This window comes from Silene latifolia, chromosome 1 (assembly GCF_048544455.1).
Source record: "Silene latifolia isolate original U9 population chromosome 1, ASM4854445v1, whole genome shotgun sequence".
Lineage (NCBI taxonomy): Eukaryota > Viridiplantae > Streptophyta > Magnoliopsida > Caryophyllales > Caryophyllaceae > Silene > Silene latifolia.
In genome coordinates this window covers 11,476,155-11,489,753 of record NC_133526.1, presented here as the reverse complement: position 1 = coordinate 11,489,753, position 13,599 = coordinate 11,476,155, and the positions used below count along the sequence as shown (strand labels likewise).

The 13,599-nt window shown below is 35.5% G+C and overlaps 1 protein-coding gene across 1 annotated transcript; it reads right to left on the bottom strand.

Moving 5' to 3' along the window:
- Positions 1 to 2,301: 2,301 nt before the first annotated feature.
- LOC141598677 (hydroxyacylglutathione hydrolase cytoplasmic) lies at positions 2,302 to 12,804 on the bottom strand. The gene is made up of 7 exons (XM_074418403.1): positions 12,541 to 12,804; positions 12,332 to 12,454; positions 8,023 to 8,184; positions 6,859 to 6,937; positions 5,092 to 5,205; positions 4,628 to 4,804; positions 2,302 to 2,615 (listed from the first exon to the last, which is right to left on the bottom strand). The coding sequence occupies exons 1-7, from the start codon at positions 12,585 to 12,587 to the stop codon at positions 2,541 to 2,543; spliced, it is 777 nt and encodes a 258-aa protein (XP_074274504.1). The 5' UTR covers positions 12,588 to 12,804; the 3' UTR covers positions 2,302 to 2,540.
- Positions 12,805 to 13,599: the final 795 nt, after the last annotated feature.

Below are 13,599 nucleotides of genomic sequence, written 5' to 3'. Positions count from 1 at the left end.
TTTTTTTTAAAGTTGACTTTAGATTGTTATACACATACTGTAAATATAGAAGAAAGATCTTATCTGGAGAAACCGGAAGGTTGTGATGTGACGAGAAGCCACTGTCCTAAAGTCAAAAAAGCCCCGTACTACACACGGCCTCAGTAGCACTTGACCCCAGGATTAACACAACCGCTGCAACTTTGGGGTAGGCAAAGAGGCAGGAGAGCAGCCAAGAACGTTGCCAATATAAACCTCACAGGAATTTTTTAAGATAGAGTAGTAAAGAAGTAGAGAAGAGTTCTGATTGTGTGCTCCAAACTGAGAATGAAAGGCCGTTTATATAGACCGTAGTAGTCAATTCCGTAGACTGTACCAATCAGTCCTGAGAATTGAGCGGAATTGAGCCTTTGAAAACTGAAAAATAATGTTCCATAAAATTAAAAGGAGGGGCCCAGAGCCCAAGGCCCAGCGTGGCGAGGTGCGCGCGTGTGTGGCCCAGCCCAAACTTATTAACCTCCACAAAAGGTCTAATCACAAGTTCAAACAAGAAGGTAGAGAGAAATATTATAAACCCATCAAACTTGTTTCATTTTTCCAATGTGGGACAAGAAAAAAAATCTTAACTAGTTTTTTCCAAAGTAAGACAAAAGAATTTTTGAGCCATTATTCCAACACTGCATATCTGAAAACTAACCGAACAGAAATAACCCAATCCAAAGTAAGTAAACTTGATGTTCAAAACTGACCCGATTCAAATTAATTAGGTCTAAACCTGATCAAATTCACCCATTTAACACTTCCATCGAATGCCCTCAAGTCGGGTTCGTTAGATCGGTTTAGAAGAGTGGCGAATAACAGAAAATCAGTGGTCCTATAATGTTTAGCTTAATGTATAAAAATAACAGTGGTCCCAATAATATTCAATATAGGAGTCCTGTATTACGTTAAGAGTTGAGACTATTTTGTTCCATATTTTAAGGTGAACAAACAAAGCTTTCGGCCTAGATTTCTGGTGCACTCTTATATACTACTACGAAGTACTCTCTTCTTACTGTAGAAAGCCTACATCACTACTCTTGCTGCTTTTGCAGCTCCTGCTTAGAATCTCTCTTGTTTGACTGCTGTCTGTGTATTTCTACTTTCATGCACGTTGATCGGTCAAATTAGTTTTAAAACTACTTTTCTTTCCTTTTTTTTTTTTTTTTATCCAACGAGTTTTCCTTGTGATGGATATATCCGTCACAAGCTTATGACGGGTCAAGTATTACCCACTTGGGTAAATAAGACAAAAGTAATAGTGTCTAGGAAATCACAAATAACTTGCCTTTATCTAACCAAGTAGGATTTGTTTGACCCGTCACAAGCTTGTGACGGATATTGTCCGTCACAAATGAGAATTTGTGTTTTTTATCCGTATGACCATATCCGTTAAAACGGATCTATCCGTCTTAAACTTAACAGAATTTGTGTTTTCTTCATGTTGTACGGAAGCGTGAATACCTCTTGTTGGCCGTGTGCTGCATCGGTGTCCACTGTCCATAGTTGTACGATATTGTCCGCTTTGGGCCAAGCCTTCACAGATTTACTCTTGAGTTCCTTCCCAAAAGACCATGTACTATTATATTTTGTAAACACTTATAAAGATTATCTTTCACCTTTACACTACTGATGTGAGACATGAATTTACACCCTAACAATCATCCCCTCAAACCAAGGACCATCATCTTGACTCATACCTTGAACTCACCTTGCAACCCCAACTTCTAGAACCCGCATAACAAGTGGTATCAGAGCCCAAGGTTCGACTTGGGCTAAACACGAGGATGCATCAAGCCTGAGACTTGAAGGTGTTCGTATACGGCAAGGCTTGGAACTCCTATAGCTCGAGGGAGAAGTCCAAAGGCAGCCCGGTGTGACGCGCTGAGTCAGTGGAATCAGACCAGTCCAAGATTTATACTGGTTAGGGTGAAATTGTCACATAAAAAATCTTGCAGTTTGTAGGGCAAGTGGGAGGGGGGAAGGACTCTATAACAACAATCTCTTAGGGTCTCAGCATGCCTATTTTAGGGTGAAATTGTCACATTTGTGTGGGTTGTATACTTCTATGGATTATCTGATGTATGAGAAATGATACTATTCTTCAAGGGTAAGCAAATCAACTTTCATGTCTCATGTATGGGACATTGGTTTGTCATTCCCTACGCTTTCAACTTCTTGTCTAATCTATCTATTTGACCTGTTTCGTGGTTTAAGATGAATATATCTGTCTTAAACCAGAAGTTGTGAACCTTAAATTACCCTACTCCAAACAGTCGCATCACGGATCAACAGTCGTCATCTGTTTAGCAGACTTTTTCTTCTTAACTCCATAGTTTTGACAATATTCTTTTATGAAACCTTCTCAGTGTAGATGGTCACTACTTTCGGTGCATTTATTCATACAGACTTTTACGAAGTATATAAGAAACCTGGAGCGCTAAAAGCTTGTATACAACGAAACTGCATCTTTATACTCTGCATAGTTACAAACCAGAACGCACATGTAGAGGAATCCTTAGTCAACCTCTCCAGTTATCTTTCAGTTTCCTGATTTCTCGAAGCGCTTCTATGGGGGAGCTGCAGCCGACCTTTTGCTGCAATGTGTATAGTGAATTTCACATTAGAATCGAGGCATCAAATAGAAAACAGGATAATACATGAAGGCACAAATTGCACAATTGTTCTCCATGAGAATTGAGATTTAACCCATTCAATTTTCAGAGGCCACCTTGCGAATGAATAACCACTTAACCACAACCAAACCTCACAAATAGATCCGGTCGTATCGGGTTTGTGTCCGTGTTGGACTTTAAATTGATCATTATCCCCTAAACCTGAACCAGGACCAATGACATAAAAATGTCCACTATCTCAACCCTAATCCTCCATTGTATCCCAACCCATTTAACTTTTCTATAACCCAAACCGACTTGTTTAACCCGTTTAAGAGGTTGAAGCATTTTCAATCCTCTTGACCCGTATAACCAATTAAAACAACTAACACAACTAACCGGTATAAATTATTAACACAGTAGCGATTATGATATGCCTTACTTCATTCGTTCCATTGAATTCTTTATGTTTGCTTTATGCACGTATATCAATGCTCGTTTTCTTTTGTTCATATCTTTAGTACCATACTACTAAAAATTACAAAAGTTCGATATTCATAATGCACTCGGTAAGACAATTTAATCAAAGATCTCACATGACTATCTTTTATGTTATACTTATTAGAAGTTGTATTAACTATTGAGGACTCTTCTCACTTATGAATAGTGCTCAAAAAACAAACATAAAGAATTCAATGCAAAGGAGCAAGTATTTTTTAAGAGCATAGGTAGGTTAATGTGACAATCCACCCAAATTATGTCCAATTACGACGCATTTAAATTAATAAGTTATTCGTGCCGAGTTCTTGTAAGAAAAAACCTCAAAACCCTAACCCGATCGAAATAAATTTCGTGTCGTGTCCGTGAAGACCCAATTACTTAAATAGTTACAAGTTGCAGCATCTTAACCCTAAGTCGTTAACTTCGTGTTGGGATGTTTTTCGAGTCAGATCGCCACCTCTAGCTCTAGGCCCACAATAGGTAAGATCCTCAAGGGACAAATAAATAAAAAGTAAATGCGCATCTACCTATATTACTTTGACATTTGACCTTGGTAATCAGTTGTGTATTCGGTAGCGCAACCGGATATAAAGTTTCGACACTTCATCAGACCGAAAACATGAAAGTCTAACTTAAAAGATAGTTGAATTGTGTCCGGAACATGCGGCAAGTTGCATCTAAGATAGTTGAATTGTCAAAAACAGACCTGGCCAGCATACCGACCCACATTCTTAGTGTCATGAACCCGTAAATTTAGATATATGACCCAAAATCAACACAAATTACAGATAGCATTCCTTCAAACATTGAATGCAATACGCGTGGCCTTTGAGGGGATGATCTAATTTTTCAAGATTGATCACACATTCACACCACAATCTCCAGAGAGCACGCCTTCCATCTGTTGTCTTTCTCTCAACTTCCTGTTCTGGGAGGTCCAAATTTCACTCTCCACAGACCAATATAGGATTTCACGATGCACAAAGGATGGGTTTGTTGAACATGAGAAAACATTACTACCCCAAGCAAAAGTCAATAATTCTTTAACAAAAAACTAGGACACGGTAGACATCAGTTCACATAAAGCCATAGAGACCCCTTTCTAAAGCCATGGCAAATTAGAAAGCCAAAACTCTTTGGTCTAAGTGTCTAACTATTCTTCCTTAGAAACATCCGTACATTACATATGGTTATATGGGTCTTAGATTCTTCTCACTTGAAAGTTGAAACTACAGAAGTGCTACATCACAATATTCTTGGTAACAGTAACCCCACACTCGTTACCATTTCAAATCAAAGGGGAGTATTAAGGCATGTTAGAGAAATCTAACACTTATGACAAGACGCTTGGAACATTCCAAACAATTCACCAAAAATAAAGAAAAGGTAAAATCAGAATAGTGACAGCATCAATTCATATGCATCAAACTGTAATAATCTTATATAAACCATATAACTTAGATCACAGTAACTAAAAGAAAGTGACAAATTACCTGAAGCTCGGATATTTCAACTCGCATAAATGGGTTAGTTTCCAGCTCTTCTTCAATGGTTGAAGGAACCGTGGGAAGACTAGCTTTTTCCTGATTTTGAGACCATGTCAATTTTTCCACTATCTTAGTATTTTCGGGTTCAACTGTCAAAGCAAACTGGAGATTCTTCACTGTGTACTGAAACGAACAAGAGGTGGAGCGCACTATAAGGATTCCCATGTATTACAAGGTACTTTATTACTCCATTAGGCTATAATTTTTAGTCTAAATTCATTTGTCTAAAACATTGTTTTGTACAGAGGAACCACCATCTGATGAAATAGTCACAGCACCTTGGGAAAGCCGCTAAGTAGCAGGAGTAATTGCTCTTATGTCCACTTTCAGAAGAACTCAAATTTGCCGGGAATTTAAACCACATAATAAATAATTCTCCTTTGAGAATACACATTCTTCACATAACTTACCTCATGACCACAATAAACTTGAGTAGGCTTAGGCAAAGATCCCAACGTAACACAAAGTGACTGGTACATCTGTTCTGCTGTACCCTCAAAAAACCTACCGCATCCAGCAATAAACTGGACAGAAAAACAAAATCATAAGTAAGACCATCAACTTCTACGGCAAGAAACTAAAATCAAGGAATATGGGCTTGGAGATGCCAACAAACAAACGAGGAAGTAAGGCAGGCATTGTATGACTACTTGTTTGTGGTTTTCGGGCTTCCTATCCCAAAGGCTAGTAAAATAGGTTGCAAAAATAAAACTAAGACTAGTATTGGTGCCCGGCTTCGCCCGGGCTATCTGTACTTGCCATTAATTTTTTTTTTCATTAAATAAAATTACTTAAAGTTGCATACCCATAAATTTATCATTAATATATTTTGCTATGACATATCCTAAAATTACGATGAAATAAATTTTGAGACAAATTCACTACTCCCGCTACTAATATTTTACTCTTATTAATAATGAAACAATAATAATAACATTTCACTACTTCCCCGTAATTATTGTTAATTTCACTACTTCCGCCGTAATTATTGTTACTGTCACTACTGCCGCATTAATATTGATAATTTCACTACTCCCGCCGTAATTATTGTTACTTTCACTATTGCCGCATTAATATTGATTATTTCACTACTCCCGTTGTTGTTTCTACCACTTTCACTAATCTCGCTGATAATATTGTTACTTTTACTATTCAAATGAGTGACTATTATCATATAACTATATCCAATGGTACTACAATTCTTTTCTTTACTGACGAAATTACTTTTACTACTTAGGCATGTAATTTGAAGAGCATATATATTTATATAAATATATTACATATATACATTAAATCAAATCGAAAGAATTGTGCAATATTATATATTATGGAATCTAACTTGAATTATTTATAACCTACTTATATATTATATTTTGTATGTTATATTACATTATACTTATGTAATATTATATATTACATCTCTATACTTCTAATAAACTATAAAATTTAATAAAATTGCATAGATTTTAAATTTAATATATAATTTTATTATGATAATAATTAATACCATAAGTGCGTATGTTTATACTAATTAATTATATTATTTTAAGGAAATTGACCATCTTCTAGTCTTCCATAAATATTTAGGAAAATTACCAAGCATCTTCTTTCTTTTTAGTCTCCTTAAAATTGACCATCTTAATTAATTATTTTATTTTATTTTAAGGAAATTGACCATGTTTTAGTCTCTTACAAATGTTTAGGAAAATTACCAAGCTTCTATATAATTTAATTTTAATCCAAATTATATAATATTTGCATTGTGATCCCTTAATCGGGTCCATCACATGGGGCTAGTGATTTAAAACTATATAGTATAATTAATTTGTATAACTTTCTTTAATTACATTGAAGTCCCTTGGTTTCCGGATTTAATATATAGTATTGATTGATTGATTGATTGATTACAATCGGTTCCTGGAAAAAGGTGAAAAATGATACAGTACGAGTAACGAGAAACAAAACCAAACGACCCTTGTCATAGTAGTTTAGGCAATGGAAGTGGCTTCTGATTATCTACTTTGAATCCCTTGTTGACTAAATTTGAGGGACACGTGCTAAGACAAGTGATAGAACAAAAACCAATTATACTTCAAAAGAAAAAAAAAATGCAAAAAATGGAAACATTTGAGATTAGTCCATTCTACACAACAGTGCCAAACAAACTAGAGGCTTACCAGAGTATCTCCGGTGAAAACAGCAGGGGTCTCCTCTTCTTTTCCAGTCACATAGTAACTTATATGACCAAGGGTATGGCTAAAACGACAATGGAAACGATGATTAATTCAAGGTTGCAAAGAGATGAATATTCAGTAAAGCTACGTGAAAACTAATTGTGGTTTAAAATATGTGTTAAATAGATGAAAAATTGGTGAAAAAACACTATAGATAACCAAAGTGGAATATATGCCAAACCTCAGGTCACCATACGAAAGTGGAATAAGTGAAACCTGAGGCCACCAAAGTGGAATTACGCCAAACCTCGGGGCACCAAAATGTAAATTTTCTTGGAAACAATTATATTCATATTATCATTTTTACAATAATCAATAATCAATTATCAAACACCACCTTTCATTTACCAAAGTCAATGATAAACTCACTTTCAACAACAACAACAACATTACCCCAGTGCTTCAATGACTCTCGCAAATTGCGGGGTAAGGGGGGGTCGGATGTACGCAGCCTTACCCTTGTGTTAGCAACACAAAGAGGTTGTTTTCGAATGACCCAAGATGGAAATTGCGTCGAGAACTGCATCTTTTAGGCACAAAAAAATTAATTTTCCAGTAATGACAAACGGAAACACGTGATTATTGTTGTTTTCCCGTATAATTTGATTAATACTGCCTTCTAAAGTACATTTTTTTCTTATGAACTACTACGCATTATAACATAGTTTCCAAAGACGTCTAGAAAGTAATCAAAAAGAAACTGTCAAAAATTAAGATAGTTAACCCAGAATACTGAGAGGTGAAACAAAACCGGTTGTGCCAAAAATCTGCATGAATAAAATAAATAAATTCATAAATGAGGACGAAACAAGTTCTGCGCCTAAATTTTTTTATTTACGGAAAAGTGATGGTTTGAGCCTTTGAGGGAGCGTTAAAACGTAAAAGTTACTATAAAAAGAAGTAACTTAAGAAAAAGGTGATATAGTGACTTAGTGAGGGTTTCACGACGTTAGGTACTTGTAAGAGTGTGCTTGACAATTGATCCCTTTTTAAAAGATGTACAATAAACTGTGACAAAATAACGGTGAAAGTCAACATTGCTTGATCACCAAAGTCAAATGAAAACAATATTAAAGGGATAGATGGAGTAGTCCTGAATCCGCTTACCAAGGTGTATGCAGACAAAGGATGTTTGTTTCAGCTCCCAAGGAAATCTTATCACCATTATCGACTTTATTAGTGCATCCTTTCACATCATCAACTGAACCTCCATAAACCTTTATTCCAGGAACCAATTCTTTTATCTTCTCATTTCCACCAGCATGGTCCCTAAAAAAATGGGTTTGAGAAGAGGAGATTAGCACTGAGCATTGATCATGATGCTGAAACTTCACAGAATCACATGTAAAACTAACAGATACAAAAAAAAACAAAAACAAATTAGAGAGTTAGTTTGATCTATATGTTGTCACAACTACCAGTCTTGGTAATATTATTACTGAGAAGTAACAGAAACTTAATAGTCCTCCCTAGTCTTATAGATGCAAAAAGGAGCAAGTTTTCTGGCGGTGAGAGATCATGTAAGGCAATTTCACTTGTTATGTGTTAGTATCTCTAAATTCTTAGGGTGCAAATTTCAGCTTCAGCTAGGAGGTAATTGATTCCTTGTCAACACCATGAGACTCTACAAAAGCACTTACATCCAAGAACATCTAGGCACCCAAGACTGACATTATGACAGAACTTATGTAACTTGCATGGAAAAAAAACACCCTATCCAATATTATATAAAAACGATAATGATATCGTGTTGCTACTTGAACCATTATATATCCACCAATTACAAACACATGTTTTGACAAAGTATGCCCGAATTCTTTATAAAACCTTGTCAGTTTTCATGTAGGGTAGGAAATCAAAATTCATCAACTTAAACACCCCACACTTTTCCACTGCAGTTGAAGGGCACTAAGATTCTGAAATCACCCTGCCTAATCCTAATCAGGCTCGTCAGTTTAACTTTTGTGATCACATAGGGACTACCCACCATCAAGTCATCAACATCAAAATTGCTTATGCCACATCTTCAAAGAATCTAATAAATTGTTACATGAGCATGCATAAGCCAAAACCATGGCAAATTCGTATTAGAGAGAGGTAAAAATTGACACCCCAAATTTTGGGCTTCGACAAGAAAGTGAGGGATGATTCGACATTGGGGTGCTACTTGTGTGCATATTAGAGTTATATTGAGTCAAGAACGAGAATTAAAAGTTCAAAGTTATTGGGTATGTTCCAGCCTAAAGTTCCAGCCTAAAGTGAGGGTGCATATTGAGCTATTGGGTATGTTCCAGCCTAAAGTTCAAAGTTCAAACTGCTCTGCCTTTTCATTGTACAAAATGTTGTTTGATGCTTCTTGTTTAAAAGTTACAGAAGCTTCGTTACCCCAGAATTAAATCCTAGCTTTGCCCCTAATTGCAGCTATATATGTCTGCCTAGAAGCGCCATAGGCCATTATGTCACGGAGTTTGAATTATTCTGAACTTTTAATGGAATGGGTCATTGTAATCAAATATATCCAGCAAATAAACTCGGATTTATTGGCAGAGAAACGAAAAAAATAGATTCATCATGCCATTTCAATTTCAACTTGAGTCAAGAACGAGAAAAAGAATTATTGTCCCTCTCCGACGATATCTTGATTGAAATACCCATAAATGGTATTTTCCGTAGAAATAGTATTTTTGCTTATTTTGATGATCCGAGTTCCTAGATACCGAACAAAGAGTTTGGGAATTTACTAAATATGAGACTATAGAAATGTGCATTCCGGCATTAACAACGAGGATTTGATTGAGTATCGAGGAGACAAGTAATTTCGACCAAAATACCAAATGATCGGTCGGTTTTTCTTATTTCCTAGGAAGTACATACTTTACTCGGATCTTCTTCGATAATGGTACAGAACAATAGTGATAGTATCACTGCAGCAGATACACAAATTACTTTAAACACCAGAAGCCGCGTAGGGGGAATGGTTTGAATGAAGAGGGAAAAAAAAGATTGAACTCTAAAAATATTTTGAAGATATCTATCTCCTAGGGCGACAAATAAGATATCCCGACACAGCGGCATTTTGATGCCATAAGGAAAGACATTATCAGGAATCAAAAAATTTGAAAATTTGGCTCCATGTCCATCGGATCACCCCTACTAAGAAAAAAAAAAATTGGTTCGACCTGTAGTCACATATGAGATCACATAGGGGACTACCCACCATCAAGTCATCAATATCAAAATTGCTTATGCCACATCTTCAAAGAATCTAACAAATGGTTACATGAGCACCCATAAGCCAAAACTATTGCAAATTCCTAATCTTTTGTGAGAGAGATTAAAATTTGACACCTCAAATTTTGGGTAGCGACAAGAAAGCGAGGGTTGATCAACATTGGGGAGCTATTTGTGTAACATATTCGAGTTATATTGTGTACAAATAATTATGATTGAGCTATTGGGTATGTTACAGCCTAAAGTTCAAAGTTCAAACTGCTCCGCCTTTTTTATTGTACAAAATGTTTGATGCTTCTTGTTTAAAAATCACAAAAGTGTCATTACACCAAATTTAAATCCTAATTTTGCCCCTAATTGCAGCTATTTATGTCTGCTCAGAAACGCCATAGTGGATCAGAATGACAAAGTTCCTTTCGTTTATTATGTTTTCTTGGTTTGTAGAGCGTTTATCTCACAAACCATAAGATAGCTCGTTTTGAATTTTGAGTGAGACCATATTGTCTATAATTAATTTTGACATGTAAGAAAAAGATGAAAGCCATAAGTCGGTCGATGCAATATAGCAAAACACATTAGTTCCCCTAGACTCCTAGAGTGAGTAATACCAAGTAAAATTATCATGTAGTCATGTACACCTTATTTCAGAACAATGTAAATAGCTAGCGTTACAAGAACAATTAAAAGAAAAGACGTCATCAAGACTCAACAGTCAACAGTTAACATCATCCAGAGTAACGACTTAAATGTGCTACAGTGAGAGGTTATAGAGGCATAGAGGTAGACGGCAATTATGATGTCCACAATACGCTGATGATCTTACTTCATGTGCTAGACTCACCATGCAGACATACACTATACCAGAGATATGAGATCCTATGTTACTCTGACACTTCACTTAACTGCCGTGTCGCGTGTGAGACACGTGTTAGTGTCCGACACGACACGACACTTCGACACTTCAATTTAGACCACAAAATAGGAAAATTCGCTCAAAATAGCCGTGTCCGACGTGTCAGACACGACACCGTGTCGGAGAGTCGGAGTAACACAGATGAGATCTCATCATCTCACAACTACTTTTTCTCAATCCTAACAAAACAGATTTATAAACAACCATAAGCTCGAGCCGAACGGATTCATGGTAGTTTAGGCTGATGTGGCAGGAAAATCTCAAGTGACAACAGTGAACTACTTTCCTTAGTTCGATATAAAGTTAAGTTATAGCTAATCAAGGCAGTCATCTAGGGAAAGAATCACAAGGTCCATACTTCTTTCAAACATATTTTCGGACATTCAAACAATAGAAACCCGAGAAAACTTATAATAATTGTGTGCAATCCTCAATCTCATCTAAGCAAGCAGTTCCAATATGAATTTAGCCAACAATAATCAGAGGGTTCAACACCCTGTCCAATATCTTCATTAACCATTATTGACAATCACAAAGCCTCATTTCAAAATAATCAAAATTCATAGTACATGAACTTTGACTACTACGTGTAATAATCCTCGATACCTATCATAGCACTTAGCAAACAACAATTCACCACAGTTTTCCACTGCTTAGACTATCAACTCAAAAAAATAAAAAAAATTACGAAGTACTCCCTCCGTCCCGGTCAATTGTTGTCTTTTGGTTTTGGCACACAGACCAAGGAAAGAGGAATGGGTCAATTACTAAATGACAAGTAAAACAAATTGAGTGTGAATGATTAAATTGCTCATCAAGTTCATTTTTAAAATAAAAAGGACAACAATTGACTGAGACACCCAAATATGGAAAAGGACAACAAATGACCGGGACAGAGGGAGTAGTTTCAATCCAAAGAATTTTACACACGTTTATCAATACTCAATTGCGTTTGTAATCCACAAGTTACTCGCAATTTTACAGCATCAATATCACAAACAAATTGATGCAATTTTTGATGTTCCTAATAAACTCACTTTTTTAAACAAACATTTATTAATATCTTCTAAACAAACTCAAATCTTTTATCTTTTACAAATAGTACTATAATGAGTAAAAATCATACTGCGAAATTAAAATGCTAACGACATTTCATTTCAAGTGTACTTGAATTCGATTAAAACGTATCTAAAGCCTAATTAAAACCGAACAATTACTCACAAAAACGAAAATAATTAAAAGTCAAAAGAAGAAAAAAGAAAAAGGAGATACCAGTGTTTGTGAGTGGTAAGAACAAAGCTAAGATGAACGCCGTGTTGGTTAGCGAGTTGTAGAACCTTCTCAGGCTCCACCGGGTCAACCGCCGCGGCTTCCTTGGTTGTCTCATCAATAATCCTGCATAAAAAAATGATTATAATTGATGAGTAAGATTAAAAGTGAAGGAAAAGTGTGAAGATAGATAAATAAATAGGAAAACCTACAAGTAGGAGTAGTTGTCTTGCAAGCAAGGGATGTGGTATATCTTCATTACTCACTCCAGTATTATCGCAACACAGATTCAATTGATGAATGATTCCGATTTTTTCTGTTTATCTCTATCTCGCCATCAAAACGGTCAACTATTATACTAGGGAGAAGTTGAAGAGAGGATATTGACGATAATCCAGATAGTACCAATTGACACACGATCAAAGTTGGCGGGCCTGAAATGTAAACTCTTATCTCTTAAATAAATGGTTTCGATTAATACCAAAAATAAAAAAACAATTGACACGTGAACACAAATACGGATACGAGATGTGAGTCTGTGACACATTACCCTAAATTTAATCCGATAAGGATATAGCCCAAAAAAAATACGGAGTATTATTTAAATGAACAATTTGAAACATTATCCAACATTTAAAATATGGTTATTTTAAAACATCAGAAAGTGATTAAAATTACAAAATAAGCAGTATTATAAACTCAAATTCAAACATATGGAGTACAATTTCACAAACTTAGATAATTTATAATCTACGAGTAATTAGTAGTTAGCAATATAATATAATTAGTACCAAAATTAGTACTCTGTAGTTAGTAATTGCGATTAATATGTTATTCAATTGGTCTCCTTTGTGACGGGTTATCATTTGTGGCGAATATTTTGTGAGTTAAAATGGTAACAAAATAGGTTAGTGGAGAAAGGGGACCACATGAATAGTATTGCAGAGAGAGAAAAAGTGGGTACTTTGTGAGGTAAAATGGTATCCGTCACTCAAGAGTGACGGATATGTGCCGTCACAAACAAGAATTTGTGTATGTTATTAGTGTAGATCATGTGCAAATGCATGACTTTTAAGTAAATCACTAGTTTTCAAACCGTGCAAAATTGCACGGGTATATTTTTAAGAACATTGATATAATGATTAACATTTAAAAAATGTTAACCAAAATATATGAATATTTTATACTCTATTTCTTTTAGTTTTATTTTTTTTAGCGGTACTGATGAAATTCATTCTTTTTCCTTCTAGCGTTTAAAGTAATTTTTTGAG